At 37.7% G+C, this 21,924-nt stretch overlaps 1 protein-coding gene across 1 annotated transcript in view; it reads left to right on the top strand.

Annotated features, from left to right (window-relative positions):
- The window catches only part of LOC110561697 (solute carrier family 22 member 22-like), a 35,790-nt gene extending 16,704 nt beyond the window's left edge, over nt 1–19,086 (top strand). The window contains exons 6-11 of the mRNA XM_060389406.1: nt 111–234; nt 4,485–4,600; nt 5,663–5,877; nt 9,949–10,057; nt 15,810–16,013; nt 18,719–19,086. Of these exons, the coding sequence (XP_060245389.1) occupies nt 111–234; nt 4,485–4,600; nt 5,663–5,877; nt 9,949–10,057; nt 15,810–16,013; nt 18,719–18,788 (838 nt within the window). The 3' untranslated portion in view covers nt 18,789–19,086. The remainder of the gene's footprint in view (nt 1–110; nt 235–4,484; nt 4,601–5,662; nt 5,878–9,948; nt 10,058–15,809; nt 16,014–18,718) is intronic.
- The last annotated feature ends 2,838 nt before the right edge of the window (nt 19,087–21,924 follow it).

Below are 21,924 nucleotides of genomic sequence, written 5' to 3' on the forward strand. Positions count from 1 at the left end.
TATTAGTAGGAGAGCTAATAATGGTATAAGATTAACCTTTTCCTGGAAAGAACAGGAATGTCTTTGGGCTGGAATATGACCTCTCTTTCTACTAATCTCTTTTTAAACAGCTTGGGGCCAGAATCTGCCCGGTGGCTCATGACCACTGGGAAAATAGACCGAGCACTAAAGGAACTACAGAAAATTGCCTCCATCAATGGAAAGAAAGACATTGCACAGAATCTAACTACTGAGGTAGTAGACACACATTACAATTATTTTTCAATTCCTTCCTACCATCAAATAATAAAAACCACAGTGAAATTATAGAAAAACATACCCAAGAACTAGAAGAATTTGGGGACACATTCAAATTAAAGTGATCACTATTATTATTCTTTTCAAATGTCTTTTAAATTAAAATATACTAATTAATATATTTTATTAAATTTTTATGTAATATATTAAGTATATTAAAATATTCCCTCTTCACTTTCCTTCCTCTAACTCCCTTAACAACACCTCTCTCCTACTCCCTATTAGATTCTTGGCCTCTTTTTTCTTTAATTGTTGTTGCTGTATATTTACACCTGCATATATAACTATAGTCTTTTCAGTCTACTTTGTGTTATTTACATATGTACGATTTTGGGGTTGACACCGTAGTATTAAATAACCAATTAGAAAACCCATTCCCTCAAGAAGATTATTTCTCCTTCTTTCAACATTTCTTGGCTTCCTATAGCTATTTGTCTGGGTGGGTACCTGTGAAAGACATATCAGCATGTCTATTGATCTTGTCATTGTTCAGGTCTTATGTAGATAAGACATATTGTTCAGAAATCAGGGCTGATGCGCCCCTGTCACTTCTGAGACAGAATAATACAACAGACTTCCTGGTCCTCTTGCTCTTACTATCTTTGCTTTCTTCTCCCTTGATGTTTCCTGAGCCTAAGAGTACAGGAGTTGTGAAGTAGATGTATCAACTAGATCTAGGAATCTCATGGTCAGTTAGTTGTTCATTTTATCTAGACAAGTTGGGGTTTTCTATAACGGTTTCTGTCTTTTGCAGAGAGAATTTTGTTTGATCAGGAATGTGAACTATACTTATCTATGGGAATAGAAGGACAAATATGCAGAAAGCAGTTAGAAATTATATTGGTTTAGTGAAGTAGTGGTAGAAGATTCTTCTCTAAGATCTTTGATTTTTTTTATTTTTTATTTTTTATTAATTACAGTTTATTCACTTTGTATCCCCCCATAAGCTCCTCCCTCCTCCCCTCCCAGCCCCACCCTCCCTCTCCCTTCTTCTCTCTTGCCCCTCCCAAGTCCACTGATAGGGGAGGTTCTCCTCTCCTTCCTCCTGATCTTAGTCTATCAGATCCCATCAGGAATGGCTGCATTGGTCTTCTTCTGTGGCCTGGTAGGGCTGCTCTCCCTCAGGGGGAGGTGATCAAAGAACAGGTCTATCAGATTATGTCAGAGGCAGTCCCTCTTCCCATCACTATGGAACCCACTTGGATACTACGCTGTCATGGACTACATCTGTGCAGAGGTTCTAGTGGGACTTGGAAAGGATCATCCTGAGTGAGCTGTCCCAGAAGCAGAAAGACAAACACGGTATATACTCACTCATATAGACATATAACATAGGATAAACCTACTAAAACCATGAACATCTAAAGAAACTAATCAAGAGAGCAGACCCTGATTAAAACGCTCAATCCCCATTGCGAAAGGCAAAGAGGATAGACATCAGAAGAAGAAGAAAACAGGAAACAACCTAGGAACCTGCCACAGAGGGCCTCTGAAAGGCTCTTCCCTACAGACTGTCAAAGCAGACACTGAGACTTAAGGCCAACTGATGGGCAAAGTGCATGGAATCTTAAGTAAGAAGTGGGAAATAGTAAGATCTGGAGAAGACAGGAACCCCACAAGGAGAGCAACAGAACCAGAAAATTTGAACACAGGGGTCTCCCCAGGGACTCATATTCCAACCAAGGAACATGCATGAAGATCTTTGATTTTGATAGTTCTAGGTAGTTGGCTTAGTTTCCAGTATCAAACAGCATTTCCTATCTGTTGAGTAGACCTTAAATTCAATTAGATAGATATTGATTACTTCCAAGATATGCCACTATCATACCATTAGTGATATCTGGTGATGCTGGTCATTGCTGTGATTCCTACACATCACATCTGGGTAGGACTATTGGTGATTTCCTTCATTTGGCCACTTAGACAGCACCTTCCAGCACTATCACAGCTAGTACTCAAGGAGGAGGTTAGATCCCCCTCAGACCTTCCAAGTCCTGTGTTCAAAGTGCAATGTGTCTTCAGCAATAGGGAATTACCTTCAACCTCTAGGAGACAACAAATGCAATGTCAATAGTCTGTATTATATTGGAAGTCTCTTGGACACCACTGAACAAGTGATGCTATTTCTTCTGCTTCGTACTTGTTTTTTTGTTTGTTTGTTTTTGTTGTTGTTGTTTTGAGAATGAATTTATCTTTGTGTGTGCACTGTCATCCCAACTATAAAGATTTGGAGCTAGGAACCAAAGGTAGGACAAAAAATGTGGCAATAAATACAATATTTTCTAGCTTGATCCATTTCACCTGCAAAGTTTACAGTCTTATCTTTTTTCTGCTAAATTAGTTTATTTGTTCCACATTTTTGTTATTCACGCATCAGTTGAAGAATGTTTAGATTTTGTCTGTTTCCTAGATGTTATGAAGTTAGTGGTAGTGAGCATGGATGTGCAAATACCCTTTTAAAAATATTTCTGGGGTATGTGATTTTCAGCTTTATTATAAGATTATGTTGGAAGTATGAAAATAATTGAGTATAGGATGGGTAGGTGTTTAAGAAGTCCACATTATGTGTGTCAAACTGGGCATGGAAGGAAAGGAGGTCTCACAGATTTAGTAATTTGGTTTCTAACCTAATAATTGTAAAAAAAAATGATTGTAATAATTGTAAGTACATCACCAATATTTTCTAAATAGAAAAAAAACCATGTTGAGAATTTCCTACCCCACCTCCAATTGGTTATCCAATACCAAGTGCTCATACAGGAACAACAACGCAAAAAAGGCCATGAATTTGGCAGAGACCAAGTGGGTGCACGTGATGGGTTCAAGAGAAGAAAAGTTATGATATTACTAAATTATAGTCTGCCATGAACTCAGTGGCTGGCTCTCTGATCACCTCCCTCTTGGGGTTGCAGCCTTGCCAGGTCACAGAGGAAGACATTGCAGACAGTTCTGATGAGACCTGATAGGCTAGGGTCAGATGGAAGGGAAGGAGGAGCTCTCTTATTAATGGGAGGGGCATAGGTGGAGAAGATGGAGGAAAGCAGAATTGGGAGGAGATGAGGGAGGGGACCACAGCAGGGATACAAAGTCAATAAATTGAGAACTAACATTTTTTTTTATGTGTCTAACAAGTTCTGCTTGTCTTGATGTATCTTCATGATTGCTAGGTGAATTTTAGTCATTGTACTTATTTAGTAAAAAAGAAGTTAAATAAGCCTAGCTTTGTCCTGGATATAATGTAGCATGTAACACATCTAGGTAAAATGACCTAGTAAGGTATGCTGGAGATTTGTGTTTCAGAGGTCTGTAGTTACAGGCATCATAGACAAATAGCTAGATATAAGTATCTTCATTCTTGATCACTCTACATTTTTTTTCAATTTTAATCCCAGAAATAATTAGCTAAATAATATATAATAAATAGGGTTAGGATTATATTATACATCCTTTAGGTAATTGTTTCTATGGATAAAATTAACATAATATTGTATACTATATTAATATATAAAGGATATGTAATATCTTCATGTATATTTATATAATGGAAATTTTTTAGTAGTTAACCAGGTAAAGGACTTGACCTATCATGAAAGGGCTATTAATTAATCATGTGTAACTAGTAGTGGGGATTCCTAGGGAGAGCTTGACAACTATCACTCAGTTTGAGCATCATTTAGATACTGTGTCAGACTACATGGCACCAGATAACTTAGGAATTATTAAAGTAATTTCTAGAATTGTTATCAGGAAATAGGTTCATAACATATATAATATATGCTTCATCATTTAAACATTTTAAAATTTATTTCTCTTATTTTTTATTTATTTGCTTTAAAAAATTTTAATTGTATTTACTAGTCATTTTGTGTACATGTGTTGGGGGCACGCACTTGAGAGGGAAATCATGTGGAAGTTTTAAGACAACTGTGTAAATCAGTTCTGGGCTTGTCCTGTGGGTACTGGGATTCAAGTTAAGTCATCCGGCTTGGTGGCATGCGCCTTTACATTAAGCAACCCTGCCAGTCCTGCTCTCCTTTTAGATGGCTGGAATATAAGCCATGATACTCTGGGCTTAGGAGATATTCTCTTGTGGTGCATGACAGCAAAGAGTACTGGAATATAACTTGTGGAGAATTTGTTTCAAACTTCTGTTCAACCTAAATGTTTTGATTTGATCTTTTTTGAAGGCTTTGCGATCTAAATTTAAGGAAGATGTGAATTCAACCAGAAAACCTGCCAAAATAAAGAACATCATTATTAATCCGATCATGCGTAAAACAATGTTGTGTTATTCCAGTGCAATGTGAGTAGTGTCACCCATCCCTTTGGTCTTCTAACACAAGGTCAGCTGCTTCAGCATCATGCTAAGCCCTTTGAGGAATGTCTGGGGTAAACAAACACCTTCTTTTCCCTTTATTCAAGACAGTAGAAACAGAAACATATTCAGGAAAAAATTTAAAACAATTCATTTGGGCCATGATTTTTGAAATGGTTTATGGAATGGTTGCAATGTTCAGGAACTGTAGAAATGTAACCATGAAATTAAAAAGGCAATCTAGACCTCAACTAATTTTCACTAAATGAACAGAATGACAAAACAAGTTTTCAATTAAACTGATCAATTTTATTTATACTGTAATACAGTAAGCTTACATACATGACATTGAAATCAAATTCACACAAATTTCAAGTTTTGCTCAGGGCTAAGCATCATGAGTTTTTGGCTTAATCTCCAGTTATGACAAATGTGCATCTTTGCAGCCCACTGGGCAATTGTACGAAAACAGTGGAAGGGACAGAATCAGTTTGAGTGATAATACATTTCCACAAGACAATACAGGTTAAAATTTACAGCTTTCTCCAGTGAACTTACTTCTAGTCCAAATTACAGGATAAGAAAAGAAGACCCCAGGATAAATCATTTGACTTTCCTAAATATACACGTACTTCATGGTCAGGTTTTTGTACTGTACCAAGAATGGTAAGAGAAAGATGGTGAGCCCATGCTTTTCTAGACAAAACAAAAACAAAAACAAACAAAACATTGTCACTAAAAACTGCTTCATTCTTTTCTACACTTCAAATGTGGTGTAAGTTCAGAATGTTTTTTAATATAAATTTATTGATATAACCTCTATTTGATTTACTGACAATTTTTATAATGATCTTATTTTCCTATTTTTCCTAAGTAACTTCTGTGACATTATAAAAGTCCATTTCATTCCATATTTGGAATGCTCAGTTTTAGTTTTTAAATGAAATGATGCACACACACACACACACACACACACACTCACTCACTGACCCCATAATAAAATGTTTTGATTGCTCAGTTGGTTGAATGTGTCTACGTGCTTTCTCCCAGTTTTGCAGAAATTTTCAGCTCTTTTGGCATCTTGTTGGATATTCGAATTTTGGGAAAGAACATATTCCTCACCCAGTTTCTCCTGGGAGCAGTAGAGATACCCAGCAGATTACTCACGTACTTTGCACTAAGGCATGTAAGGCGTCGTCCTTTAACAGCTTGTTTGCTCCTTTCAGTTGGAAGCTGTATTACCATCACCATGTTTCTGCCTGAAGGTGAGACTTCCTTGGTATTCCAGAATCTTATTAGTGTATGTCTATATAGACATGGCTTTTCAAATAGATAACGTAACTGACGCTCCTGCTTAGAAGAACACTAAACTATTTATTTAGGTGTTTATTTTATTTTTAATTACATGTGTGTATGTGTGTGCACGTGCATACCATGTGCATGTGCAAGCATGTGTATGCATGCTATATGTGAATGTGCAGGTACCTGAATATACGGGTATATGAACGTGGGTGCCCTAGGAAGGAAGAGTGTAACTGCTGGAGGTAGATGTAAATGATGTGGTTTTTATTTCCTCATATGAAGGGGTGAGGTAAGAGCCTTACCCAAGCTGTACAAGTACACTGCTTGGGCTGAGACCAGAGCATTTCTTTCTTTGTTTTAGCTACCCCTAGGCCTAGGCCTGGAAGCTTCTAACATCTGGACAATCTTCTGTAAACTCAAACCTTGAAGGTTTCAGCTTCCAGTCTCTACCTCCTAACTTAGGCCTACAACGTTTCAACCTCTGAGACTTCCTGCTGAATAAACTCACTTTCACTGGCTGGTTCAACTCTGCTGTTCAGGTCCAAGCTCCTCTCCAAACAGACTGATTCAATCTTCCTTCTCTCTCGGTTTCTGACTGAAGTGCTTTGTTTTGCTGCAAACTAATTCTGGCAATTTGTTCTAATCTTCTGGCTTCTCATTCTCTGGCTTATTCTTTCTGCTTTCTGCTTCTATAAAACAGCCCTGGTGAAACTGCCACAAAATACTCTCACTGCACTCCTCCTCCTCCCCTTCTTCCTCTTGCTGCTCCTCCTCCTCCTCTCACTGTGATGCTTTTAAGTAACCTCTGTTTCCTGTGATGCTCTTATGGAAAAGTGGTATGTCCCTAGTCATTCATTCTAACCTTTCTTTCTTTCATCTCATTGTCTGCTCCTCATTCAGACATCACTTTCAAACTTGCCTGCTCTCTTCTATAAATGAATCTTAACTTTCATTGTTTGGGATTAAAGGTGTGTAGTCAGTGAATATCTATAATCCAGCCAGATCATATAGACCTAGAAGAACTTTAGATGTGATATGTTGACAAAGCAGACATGTTGCTGGATTAAAATTCTACATAAGAGGTATTGGATCACCTGGCAATGGAGTTTTAGCAAGTTGGTCATAAACTACTTATTGTGGGTGTTGAGAAAAAAATTCTGATCCTCTGCAAGAGCAGTAGGTTCTAACACCTGAGCTGTTTTTTCCAGCTCCCTATTTACTGATTTAAAGAAAACTTTCATATCTTAATATTAATTTATTTATTCATATTGATATGAAAACAGTGGAAGGGATAGAATTATTACAAGTGATGCTTCCAAAAAACAATCAAAGTTAAAATTTATAGCTTTCTCCTGTGAGATTTACTTCTAGTTAAATTTCAGGATAAGAAAAATAATCACAGAAAAAAATTATATGATTTCCATAAATGTACATGAATTGCATAGAGAACCCTTGCACTAGATTAAGAGTAACAGGAGGGGAGACTGAACACACAAATTTCTATGACATTCTCATAGTATACATTTGGAAGTCAATAAAACTTGCATTAGTTGGTTCTCTTCTACAGCTTGGGCTTCAGGGACCAAGATCACGTCTTAAGGTTTGGTGGCACCTTTACCAGCTTAGCCATGCTAGCAGCTCCGCACTCTACTTCTAAGTCTCGACATTATAAATCCTTAATAAGAAGGATTCCAGCCTTATAGCTTCCTTTAAACCTGGAATCTCTAAGTCAGATTCTACTAGGATCTAATTATGTATCATCAGTGAAAGCACAGTCGTGTGTGGAAGGCCTATATCAACAATATTGCTTGGCATGAAGACAGCATGGGGAAAGAAAAGTAACTACACATGAGTAGTTAGAAGAATCTCTCTGGTGCCATTCAGGGTTGAACCCCTAAATCCAAATAGGTATTATTTGGTGAAGAAGCACAAAAATGATGTAGGAGAAAGATATACCAGGAAGTGGCAGGAAGACATGTGGTTTGAAAAATTAGTGTCATTATGTTAATTACCTGTAAATAATGAGAAGGTAAGAGATAAGGAAATACTTGATTATTTTCATTATCTAGAATAGTATTTTCATTATCTAGAAGGTATTCTATTGAAGCTCTTACACCAATGGGAAAGGTTCTACTGGAATGACTGTATCTCAGAGTATTTATTTAAATAATGTAAGGCTGAAACAATGGACTATGAGTAGGCTGCATTGTAGACAGGTAGGATAGATGAAGGAAAGCTGTCTTAGAAAGAGAAAAGAGGGCATATGAAGTCTGTTAGCTCCCTTTTGTGGTTGTGAGTAGTACCTGCCAGGGAGTAACTTAAAGGAAGGGATTTATTTTCATTTGATGGGATAGAGTCACTATCATGGTGGTGAAGGCATCATGGCCAGTGGCTCCATGAAAGCATGAGTGTGTGGCTAGGACTCTTTACCTTCTAACACCTTGGTGAAATAAGAAACCTAAAGGAGACAGGAAGCAGGACTGAGCTGTAAACTTCAAGTATCCAATGATGTGCTTCCTCAGGGATACTCCACATACACATACATAGATACACACAGACACAGATACAGACACACGTGGACACACAGACACATACACACACACAGGAATCGGGTAAACTGGGATCTTTGTTGGAGAAACCGTAGCATCCTGGAAACTCACTGTATTTTTACTACAATACATAGTTGAATACAGAGGCAAAGTTTTTACATATAGATAGACCATAAGGTGGGATTATGACATACGATAAAAAATGGAACAGAGTTATACATAGCTGAACAAAGAGTTTGGCTTATTTAACTTCAATAGGAGCACTTTGTAGAGGAGAGGGTCTCAGGACATAAATATCTTGGGGGAGAAAGCAAAAGTGGACACTTTTTGCACATACTGTCAACATTTTCACAAGACTACAGGAAGGCTGTGCCATCCCTGAGAGTCTAACCCTACAAGAGAAGTGAGCGTTGACAGTTTCCCATGAGTCTGAGTCTAGGGTTCTTGAAATAGTCCGCTCATTTCCACAACACACACTCACCCAGGACTCCATTCACTGAGAATGGTCTGCTTGCCACAACCATTTCTAAGTATTCTGTCTTTATTTCTGTTGATGCCCTCTGTTCATTTTTACCCAAATCATTTGGATTTTTATTAAGCAATTTTAGCAGTCCTTTAATACTGTGCAACTTAATACCTTGCCAGGTACTTGTTTGTTCCCATTCTTTTTTTTTATATATTAGTTACAGTTTATTCACTTTGAATCCCAGCTATAGCCTCTTCCCTCATTCCCTCCCAATCCTACCCTCCCTCCCTCATGTCCTCCCTGCCCCTCTCTAAGTCCACTGATTGGGGAGGACCTCCTCCCCTTCCATCTGACCCTAGCTTACCAGGTCTCATCAGGACTGGATGCAATGTTCTTCTCTGTGGCCTAACAAGGCTGCTCCTCCCTCGAGGGGGGGGGAGAGGTCAAAAAGCCCACCATTGAGTTCATGACAGAGTTAGTCCCTGTTCCCCTTACTAGGACACCCACTTGAATCCTAAGCTGTTTGTTCCCATTCTATAGATTATATTTTCACTCTATTGGATTTCACATGCCTTGTTCCATGTCTTTGAGGAAGGTGTCATATTTTATTGTTGAATGTGATTTTGGAAGTGGATCTTCACATATGACTTTAGTCGTATCAAGACAAGTTCATTTTATGCATTATATTTCAATTAAAAATTTTAAAAATTATTGTGGTGTTTTTTTGTTATACTCTGGCTTGGTTTTATATCATTTTATTATTTTTTTCTTATTTAGGTTCCTATTTTATTTCTAATGAAAGATAGCAAGAAAGGATGTGGATTTGAGTGGAGAGAAGGTAGAGAGAATATACAAGGAGTTACAGGAGGGAAACATAATCAGAATAGATTTTCAAAAGTAGTTCTTGATTCAAGATAATGGCTTGGTTGTTATATTTTAGAAAATATTTGGAATGTTTTTAATTAGAGGTTAATAAATTTGACAAAATAAGCATTTTCTCCTCTTAACATGGTTTTCAGAGATGCATGTCCTGCGGCTTATTCTTTTCCTTTTGGCAAAAGGATCTTATGCTGCTTCCATTTGTGTGTTTATGGTCTACAACCAAGAACTCACACCAACAGCACTCAGGTGAGAAAAGAAATCACAACGGTTCATCCTGAATATTGTTGAAAGCATCTAGATAGTGTAAATGAGTAAAACAGGTATCATTTTAAGAGGGATTTCCAGCATTTAGCTTAGTTTACAAAAGTTTGATGGTTTGCTGGGAAAAATATGTATTCCATTTCTGTTGGAAGGAATAGTCTATGGATATCTGTTAGGTCTATTTAATTCATACTGTTGTTTAGCTCTGAAGTGCATGCTGATCTTTAGTTTGGATGACCTTTGTCTTAGGGTTACTAACTAAGCAACTTAGGGTGGGAAAAGTTTATTCAGTGTATACTTCCACATCACAGTTCATCATCAAATGAAGTCAGGACAGAAAAGAAGCTCAAGCAGGGCAGAACCCTGCAGGCAGGAGCTGATGCAGAGGCCATGGAGTAGCACTGCTTACTGGATTGCTCTAAGTGGCTTGCTCACCTTTCATTTTTGTAGAATGTAAGGCCACCAGCCCAGTAATGGCACCACCCTCAATGGTCTGTGCCCTCTTAATCAATCACTAATTAAGGAAATGCCCTACAGGTTTGTCTACAATCAGAATGTATGGATGCATTTCCTTTTTGAATTTTTTTTATTTATTAAAATTTATTCACTTTGTATCCCTGCTGTAGCCCCCTCCCTCATCCCTTCCCAATTCCACCCTCCCTTCCTCTTCTCCCATGCCTTTCCCCAGTCCACTGATAGGGAAGGTCCTCCTCCCCTTCCATCTGATCCAAGCCTATCAGGTCTCATCAGGACTTGTCTGCATTGTCTTCCTCTGTGGCCTGGTAAGGCTGTACCCCCGAGGGGGAGGTGATCAAAGAGACAGCCACTGAGTTCATATCAGAGACAGCCCTTGTTCCCATTACTAGGGACAGCCCTTGTTCCCATTACTAGGGAACCCACTTGGAGATTAAGTTGGCATGTGCTACATCTGTGGAGGGGTTCTAGGTTATCTCCATGAATGGTTCTTGGTTGGAGTCTCAGAAAAGATCCCCATGCCCAGATTTTTTGGTTCTGTTGCTCTCCTTGTGGCTCTCCAGTCCCCTCCAGGTATTTCTATCTCCCCCTTCTTCCATAAGATTTCCTGCATTCTGCTCAGCCTTTGGCTATAAGTCTCAGCATCTGCTTTAATACCCTGCTGGGTAGACGCTTTGAGAGGCCTTCTGTGGTAGGCTCCTGTACTGTCCCCCTGCATTTTCTTAATTTGGGTTCCCTCCTTTTAGATAACTTTAGCTTGAGTCAAGTTGACACAAAATTATACAGTACAAACTGTCTAAATGTGAGTGAGATATATGTGATGTGATATGATGTGATGTGATATGTAAGTCTCTCTTTCTGCATATGTATGTGTGTGTTTGTGTGAGTGTGTCTGTGTATGTTTATGTTTATGAGTCATTAAAGTAAAAAAGAAATAGAAAGGAATATACATGAGGGGAGAAGAGAAGGAAAAAGAGAGAACAATGAAGTGCATGTGACATGAAAAGGTGGGAAATCTGTTGGGGGAAGAACCTGGAGCAGGAGGATGAGGAAGGAAAAATGGGAGGAAAGAGAAATAATGACAAAGCAAAGTTACAAATGTATGAAAATATCTTAACTAAACCTATTATTTCATAAAGCCCACTTAAAATATTAAATAAACAGAAAGGAACCTCCAACAACATTCAGAGACAAATCGTTGACATTTAAACAGCAGTTGAAAGAATAATTCAGCAGGTAGAAATTTCCGTCTTATTGCCCCAAGTCCCTCTACATCATCATACTTTTAAAACTCTGGTCATTCTGCCATTCAATAGAAGAAATGCTCATCCTCATTAGCCATCAGGGAAATGCAAGTCAAAACGACCCTGAGATATCACCTTACACCCATCAGAATGGCCAAGATGAAAAACTCAAGCAATAACACATGCTGGAGAGGTTGTGGAGAAAGGGGAACCCTCCTCCACTGCCGGGCGGAATGTAAACTGGTAGAACCACTCTGGAAAGCTATCTGGCGCTTTCTAAGACAAATAGGAATAGTGCTTCCTCCAGACCCAGCTATACCACTGCTAGGTATATACCCAAAGTTTGTTCAAGTACACAAAAAGGACACTTGCTCAACCATGTTTATAGCAGCTCTATTTGTAAGAGCCAGAACGTGGAAACAACCCAGATGTCCATCAACGGTGGAATGGGTACAGAAATTGTGGTATTTTTATACAATGGAATACTACTCAGCAATCAAAAAGGAGGAAATCATGAAATTTGCAGGCAAATGGTGGGATCTAGAAAAGATCATTCTGAGTGAAATATCCCAGAAGGAGAAAGACAAACATGGGATATACTCACTTATATAGACCTATAAGATATGATAAACATAATGAAATCTATACACCTAAAAAAGATAATCAATTGAGCGGACATGGGGTAAGATGATCAATCCTCATTTAGAAAGACAGATGGGATGTGCATTGAACTTATGACAGGAGTCTACTGAGCGCATCTGAAAGACTCTAACTAGCAGTGTTTTCAAAGCAAAGACTCATGACCAAACCTTTGGCAGAGTACAGGGAATCATAAGAAAGAAGGGGAGTTAGTCTGATGGGGAAAGGATAGGAGCTCCACAAGGACCAAATATATCTGGGCACAGGGTCTTGTCTGAGACTGATATTCAACCAAGGACCATGTATGGATATAACCTAGAACCTCCACTCAGATGTAGCCTGTGGTAGCTCAGTAACCAATTGGTTTCCCAAAGTGGGGGGAACAGGGACTATTTCTAACAGGAACTCAATGACTGACTCTTTGGTCTCCCCACCCCTGAAGGGAGGAGCAGTCCTGTTAGGCCACAGAGGAGGGCTTTGCAGCCAGTCCTGAAGATACCTGATAAAACAGGATCAGATGAATGGGGAGGAGGTCCCCCCTATCAGTGGACTTGGAAAGGGGCACGGTGGAGATGAGGGAGGGAGGGAGGGACTGGGAGGGAATGAGGGATCGGGACACGGTTGGGATACAGAATTAATAAAATGTAACTGATAAAAAAATTAAAAAAAAAGTTTTCTAAAATCCATCAAAAAATAAATAAATAAATAAAACTCTGGTCATGTGTAAATTGCAGAACACAGACTACTATTGTCTTCTTACTCTATCTCTTCAGGCTTAAAATAATAACCTAGCTTAGCCTATTACTTTGCATTGCTGATGGCTCAAAGAAAACTTGTGTGCAAACTTTGAAAGGCACTTTCCTGAAGTTGTTTTCATGTACAAAACCAAAACGTTGCATACTGAGGAATAGTTGCCTTATAGCACCATAACCAGTCCTATGACATGGCCTTAAACATGCACATATGTCCAAGAAGATTAGAGCTTCATGTTCAAAACTGAGCCTTTCCTTCGCAAAACTGAGCCTTCATGTTTGTTTGCCAAACATAACACTCAAATCAGTGTCCCTTACTGGTGAATTTTCCATTACCGATGGAAGAACTTTCTAAGTTTTCTATCTTCAAATAAAGAATTTTGGAATATCTGGAATATGTAAACCATTTAACGTTTAATGGGAGAATATCAGGCAACACGGAAAACGAAACTTATTTTGGAAAAGTTACTGAAAATCTTACTTTTTGGTTTATGATTTACATTTCTTTGTGGTGGACTTTCCTCCTTCTTTTCCTCGTCTAGCTTTTACTGAAAATAGCTTATTTTCTCACATAATATAATATGATTATGACTTTCCCTCTCTTTATTTCTCCCAGAATCACCCACCTCCTTTTCCAACGGAATATGCTTCCTTTCTGTCTTACATTAAGAAAAAAAAACAAAACAAAAAACATGTTTCTAGAAGATAATAATAAAATATAACAAAATAAAATATAATGATGTTTAACATCCTCCTCCCAGAAAACCTATCAAATCAGTTAGACAAGACTGACAAACAAAAGGAAAAGATTCCAAGAAAAGGCACAAGAAACAGAAACCCACTTTTTTACACATTCAGTAATCCCATGAAACACTAAACTTTAAGACATAATATGTACACAAAAGGTCTAAAACAGACCTGTGCAGGCTCTGTGCTTGCTGCACCACCAGACTCTGTTAATTCATGTAAGCTTTTCTCATGTTGACTTAGAGGGCTTTGTTTTCTTGATGTCCTCCATCCCAACTGGCTTTTACATTCTTTTGTCATCAAGATTCCCTAAGATCTGAGGGGAAGCATTTGATGAAGACATCCCACTTTGAGCTGAGTGTTCCAAGATATCTCTCTCTCTCTCTCTCTCTCTCTCTCTCTCTCTCTCTCTCTCTCTCTGTGTGTGTGTGTGTGTGTGTGTGTGTGTGTGTGTGTGTGTGTATGCAAGTGATGTCTGGCTTTGGGTCCCTATATTTGTTTCCATCTCCTGCAGGAGGAAAATTTTCTGATTAGGGCCAAAGAAAGTGCAAATCTTTGAGTATAGCAGAATATTATTAAAAGTCATTTTTTCACTACTTTAAAAAAAATTTAAGCCCAGTGGTATTTGGCTTTACCCTAGGTCCTTGAGCTATGGAGTATCTGGTTCTTGGTGTCCAGTATGAGTGCTATTTCCTGGTGTGAGCCTCATGTCAAATGAGACATTGTTTGGTTACTCCCCCAAGCTTTGTGCCACCATTGCCTTACCATATCCTGAAGGCATGACATCATTATAGATAAAATGGCAACATGGGGGCTTCCTGTAGCATCCAATATTTATTTTCTTACTCCTTTATTTATACTAAACAAAAAAAAATTGTAGATTACTTTTGGTCAGTTGGTCATTTTTACTATGTTAATCCTACCAATCTATGGTCTTTTCCATTTTCTCATATCTTCTTCAATTTCTTCGGAGACTCGAAGTTCCTGTTATATAGATCTTTCACTTGCTTGATTAGAGTTACACACCAAGATATTTTATATTGTTTATGGTTATTATGAGGGTGTTGTTTTCCTATTCTCTTTCTTAGCCTGTTTATTGTTTATATACAGAGGGGCTACTAATTTTTTGAGATAATTTTGTATCCAGCCACTTGCTGAAAGTGTTTATCAGCTGTAGAAATTCTCTGGTAAAAATTTTGGGGTCACTTATGTATAATATCATATCATCTGCAAATAGTGCTACTTTGACCTATTCCTTTCCAATTTGTATTCCCTTGATCTCCTAGCAGTAGGGCATAAGGAGTCTGAACTGGACACCTCCTATAGCCAGGCAGGACTTCCAGTGGAGGGATAAAACACCAACCCACTCACAAAACCTTTAACCTAAAATTTGCCCCGCTTATAAGATGTGCAGGGACAAAGATGGAACAAAGACTGAGGAAATGACCCATGCTGGATACTCCATACTAAAATAACACCCGTGTTTATTTTAACTTTAGATTTAGTTTATCTTATTTTATCGAGTTATCCTAATATTGTGTTCCATGAACATTGATACAATATCTGTTTTGTCCATTTTACAGAAGACAAAAGTAAAAATAACAGTGTATGTATACTCTGTCAGCAACAAAATCTATAGCTTTAAACACCATGTACTATGTCCAAGAGAAGCAAAAGTCTGTGTCTGTATAAAAATAATGCTTATTATGGGACACTAGAAGGCATTGGGATATATATGACATGTACACAACATTAGCAGCACTGAATGCTGGAAAATCCGTGTTGGCCATGCGTGATCTCAGATGTCTGTACTGAAAATGATGTGCTTCAATAGACCAAGCTTCTCTATTCAGGTTTGGCATTTCTGCTCTCTTTTTGAAGGTCAACTCTAAGTGGCATTTATAGCATGGTTGTTCGATTGGCTGGAATGCTGTCTGCCCTCGTACTTGTTACAAGAAAGTATTTTGTACACCTTCCCATGATTCTCTATGGAATCCTACCCATAGTAGCAATAATCAACATCTACTTTCTGCCGGAGACCTTTAATCTTCCATTTATTGATGATATCAAGGATATGGAGAAAAGGTGAGATCTTGTGTTGGTGCAGTTTCGTGGAAAGGAAAGTTGTGCGATTTTAAAATAGTTTAGGATTACATGGTAGACTTATACATTCTAATTTGATAAGAGTAAGAATAGAATATTTTGTTAATATTATATCTAGTAATACATGAATACCTATAAGATATACAACTCTGATTTCCTTTTACAAAATAATTTTATTATATACATTTATGTATTTAAATAACAAATGTCTTAGTATCTTATAGAACTTTGCAACTTAAAAAGTGTTTATCTGTCTATTATTTTATATAATCTATGATTTGGAATGTATAATTTCTATATTTCATGCTAGAAAATTTAGTATCATCTATCTATCTTCTATTTATCATCTATCTATCTACCATCTATCTATCTAGTCAGATAATTTATATGTATTCTGTAAAATCAGAAATATATATGTGAAAATTCAAAACCAGAATTTCAAGCCAAATCTTATTTTATTTCTGCGTTTCCTAATGAGCTTAAATGTTATACATTAAGCATTATCATCATATTGCACAATCATTTTTTATTTTATAAGTATACTGGTTGTAGTCCCATTCCTTCTGTCCTCACAGTCACACCCTTTCTCCCCATTTTCCCATTCTCCCGCCTATTCCTCAGAAAAGGGAAGCTCCCTTTCACATACATCCCAGCTCATCAAATTGCATTCCTGGGTGGCTTTCTGGATTATGTTTAGATATCTTTCTTGTACAGTCCACAACTGACTGTCCAGAATATGACACTGCTCACAGTGGGCTGGACCTTCCTATAACAACCAATAACTCCTGTCCGCCCAATGATCTGTCCACAGGCCAATCTGATCTGTGCTAAAATTCCCTTCTCACGTGTCGCTTTGCTATATCAAATTAAAACTTAAAGTTAACATGACAATATTCACATAATTATTCACTTGGTAGGAGTAAAAATGTTTCTTTATTAAAATAAATCTTACCGTATAGCACTTTAAGCACCATCTCTGTATGACTAGTTTGTTTCCAGATAAGTTTATCTTTTCATTGTTGGCCTAATGTCGCATGTGCTCACACAGTGACTGACATAGATCTGCTGACATGCCAGATGTCCACTATACTTTTTGATCTTTAGACTATAGTTTTCAAACAAAGATGACAGGAATGCCTCATGTTTCATATATCCCTTTTTTCATAAGCATGTATTATTCGGGAAAAGTAACACTTTTCTGGTATGCCAAAAAAATGAATATTGAATTAAAGTGTAAAGCTTTGAAAATTTACTTATAAAAATATCTGTTTTGAGTAACTGTGTAAGTTGGGTAAGTTGTAAGAGATCACAGAGTTTCACTTAAGCATCTTTAAAATGGTAATGTTAATTCAAGACTATTTCTTTTCTTTTTTTCACAGTACTAGAGGAAGGTTTATTTAGACAGATTTATATCCACATGAAATACTTAGACTTGCATCCTAGTACATATGGAATTCTGAGTTTATTTTTGTGTGTGTGTGTTTTATTTATTTTTTTATAATTTTTATTTTTTATATTAATCACAGGTTATTTACTTTAGTTTTTTATATTAATCACAGCTGTAGGCCTCACCCTCATTCCCTCCCAATTCCACCTTCCCTCCCTCATCAATTTCCTGCCCCTTTCCAAACCCACTGATAGGAGAGGTCCTCCTCCCCTTCCATCTGACCCTAGCTTATCAGGTATCTTCAAGATTGGCTGCAATGTCCTCCTCTGTGGCCTAGCAAGGCTGCTCCTCCCTAGGTGGTGGTGAGGGTCAAGGTGGTGGGGGTCAAAGAGCCAGCCATTGAGTTCATGTTAGAAATAGTCCTTGTTTCCCTTACTAGGAAACCCACATGGATACTGAGGTACCATGGGCTACAACCGAGCAGGAGTTCTAATTTATATTCATACATGAACTCAAGACTATTTCTCTAAGAATATGTTTTACAGGAAAGGAGCCTACCACAGAGGGCCTCTGAAAGACTCTACCCAGCAGGGTATCAAAGCAATGCTGAGATTCTTAATCAAACTTTGGGAAGAGTGCCTATGAAAGAAGGGGGATAGTGGGACCTGGAGAGGACAGGAGCTCCACAAGGAGAGCAACAGAACCAAAATATCTGGGCATAGGGGTCTTTTTTGAGATTGATACTCCACACAAGGACCATTCATAGATATAACCTAGAACCCCTGCGCAGAGGTAGCCCATGGCAGCTCAGTATTCAAGTAAGTACCCTAGTAAGGGGAACAAGGACTGTCTCTGACACAAACTCAGTGGTGGGCTCTTTGACCCCTCCCGTGAGGGGTTAGCAGCCTTGCCAGGCTACAAAGGAGGACAATGCAGCCAGTCCTGATGAGACCTGATAAGACAGGGTCAGATGGAAGTGGAGGAGGACCTCCCCTATTAGTGGACTTGGAGAGAGGAATGGGAGAAGATTAGGGAGGGAGGGGATTGGGAGGGAATGAGGATACAGTTGGGATACAAAGTGAATAAGCTGTAATTAATATAAAAAATACAATTTTAATTAAAAAATTTCCAAGTTAAAAAAAAAGAATATGTTTCAAAGTCTGAATGGCTTATTAAGAGAGACGTGTAATCTCTAAGTGTGCAGTACAAAAAAAAAAAACATTATTTATATATTTTTAACATTTTGCTTGCACCTTTATGTCCATTCATCTGCTGCTTTTTCTTATTTCTTTGATTCTAGGAATGGATTGATAAACAAAAGCATCAGTAAAAAAGAAGAGCAAGACTTCTTGGAAACTACTGAGTGCTAAGAAACCAAACCCACAGGATTTTCATTCTTTATTTTGTTCTGTACACAAAATACCTGTTGATGTGCAGTCACAAATATACTCATTAAATGAACCTATTGCAAAAGCAAATCTCTCAGTGATCAGTCCATAATATAGATACAAATCCTAAGGTTTTATCAAATACCGGAGTACTAGTTCTGTTAATGAAAAATTTAAAACAGATCTGTGCAATAAATCCTTTGTCTTAGTATTAAATGGAATAGGATCTTCTTAAAACTGAAAATTGAGAACATATCATCTAAAATACAACTGATTCTGTGCTTGTCCTGAAATGTGTGTATTTTGATTTAGAAATCTTAATGAGAATATGCTCAGAAAATTTACAGACTATGCTGAACATTGTGATAATTATTTAGAGGATAAATTCACTGCTATGATACTTAATTGCACAGTAATTGTTTTAAAAACTCTCTCATATTGCCAGTCACATGTATAATGAGTTTGGAATTAACAAGTTTGTAGACATCGAATGGAAATATAATAGTAATAACTAGAATTGAGCATCATTATAACTAGGGCATATAAGCTCAGACATTCTTACCATTTTCAGTAGTGAACAGTGAGTTAAGTACATCTAGTGAGGGGTAAGATCAATGTATTGCCAGATGTTGAAAAGCTCATGATCAATATTTGCATTCCCTATACAAGTTTTATAATAAAATCTGGAGTAGCTAAACAAATTACACATGCTCATGGGGCTCAGATTTTTGACACTGTGGGAACCTCTAGGTCAGGTTATTGTTTTGTGGGCTATATTTTATAGTTCATATGAATCACAGGCATAACTCATAATCCTCCTCCATGAATTCCGTAAGAAATGAAACATGAGACACAAATGGTGAACATGAATGGGGGGAGCAAAAAAGAATTAAAGTGAATAAGTTTTTCAAATCCAGGATACTTGATAAAATTAAAGGCTTATTTTCCACTGTAGTCATTTATAAACCACTTCCTATATTCTGAAAGTTCTTTGTAATAAGAATAGTGACATTTTCTCCCTGAAGACGATGTATGTTTGGAGAGAGAGTCTACTATTCATATGTTCCTATGCCTACAGTCACTCAAGGAGAAACTGTTTACGAAATTCATTCTCTAAATTATCTTATTGTGGATGTCAATGGTGTTTGTGCATGCATAGCAGTAATTCATTGTGTGGTGTGTCAGATTGTTTAACCATCATCCCATTGGAGAGCTCTTATTTTGTTTCCAGTGTTTAGCTATCGTAAGTGTAGAAATGTGGCTAACTATACTATTCATCCATTTCTCACAGCTCCAGGTGTTTTATGATGGGAAGACACTGAAATTTTAGAAGTGAGAGTATAGAATCATTAAAACAAACAGAGATAAACAAGCATTCTTGTAGGGTAGAATTTAGGGACAGAAAGAGCTTCAGCACCCAATATACCTGAAAGGAAGTATAGACTATGACTGAGGTGAGAGAAATAGTGAAAAGCTCAGAAAACAGCATTGACAGCAGTGCCAACACTAAGCAGAAACACAGTCTCACCAGATGTGGGTTTGGAGTCTGTAGCGTTCTGGCTCATGCCAATTTCTTTCTTCCTTCTCTAGCATTCAGTTGCACTGATGGACTGGGACACCATTTTGAAATAATTCATCTGAGTCTTTGGCTTGGAACTCAAAGCCTCTCTATTGGTCTGTGCCCAGGACCTCCAAGCATAGGTCATGAATTGATCCTATGATCCTAAAAGTGATAGCCTTGAGAGATAAGAAATTATTAGGCCATGAGAAGCTGGTAAGACGTGTAGGAAGGGATGTGGTTGATTCCTCTTCGTGGCCATTAATTAGGATAGCCTGTGCTGTTGGTGCTCTGTTCAGGAAGTTGTCTCCTGTCCAAATGAGTTTAAGGCTCTTCCCCACTTTTTCTTCTCATAGGTTTAGTGGGTCTGGTTTTCTGTTGAGGTCTTTGATCCAATTGGACTTTAGTTTTGTGCAGGGTGATAAATATGGCTCTATTTGCATTTTCCTACATGTAGATATCCAGTTATCATTTGTTGAAGATGCTCTTTTTTTCCGTTGTGTTGTTTTGACTTCTTTGTCAAAAATCATGTATCCATAGATGTGTGGGTTTATTTTTAGTCTTCCATTCAATTCCAATGATTCTCCAGACTCTTTCTCTGCAAGTACCATGCAGTTTTTATTACTGTTGCTTTATAGTGCAGCTTGATATCAGGGATGGAGATACCTCCAGAAGATCTGTTATTGTACAGGATTGTTTTAGCAATTCTGTGTTTGTTTGTTTTTTGTTGTTGTTTTTGTTTTTTAGGGTTTTTTTTTGTTTTTGCTTTTCCAAATGCAATTGAGAATTGTTTTGTAAAGAATTGTGTTGGTATTTCATGGGAATTTCATTGAATCTGTAGATTGCTTTTAGCAGGATAGCCATTTTATGTTAATCCTACCAATCCATGAGCACGGGAAAGCCTTCCATCTCCTGATATCTTCTTCAATTTCTTTCTCCAGAGACTTGAAGTTTTTTTCAAACAAGTCTTTGACTTGCTGGTTTGAGTCACCCCAATATGCTTTATGTTATTTGTGGTTATTGTAAAGGGTGTTGTTTTCCTAGTTTCTTCTTCAGCCCTTTTACAGGAGGGCAGCTGATTTTTTTGAGTTAATTTTGTATCCAGCTACTTTATTGAAGGCATTTATCAGTTGAAGGAGTTCTCTGGTATAATTTTTGGGGTCACTCATGTATACTATCCTATCATCCATGAATAGTGATACTTTGACTTCTTCCTTTCTGGTTTGAATCCACTTGATCTCCTTTACTTGTCTTATTGCTCTATGTAAGACTTCATGTAATAGTACTTGAAGTACTTAAAGAGATAAGGAGAGAGTGGGCAGCCTTGCCTTGTCCCTGATTTCAGTGGTGATTTTCATTTCTCTCCAATTAGTTTGATGTTGGCTACAGGCTTGCTGTATATTGCCTTCACTATATTTAGGTATGTGCCCTGTATCCATATCTCTCCAAAACTTTAAACATGAATGGGTGTTCTCAACTTCATATGGAATAACAAGAAACCCAGAATTGCTAAAACAATCCTCTACAATAAAAGATCTTCTGGAGGTATCTCCATCCCTG

The sequence above is a fragment of the Meriones unguiculatus genome, chromosome 8 (assembly GCF_030254825.1).
Source record: "Meriones unguiculatus strain TT.TT164.6M chromosome 8, Bangor_MerUng_6.1, whole genome shotgun sequence".
NCBI lineage: Eukaryota > Metazoa > Chordata > Mammalia > Rodentia > Muridae > Meriones > Meriones unguiculatus.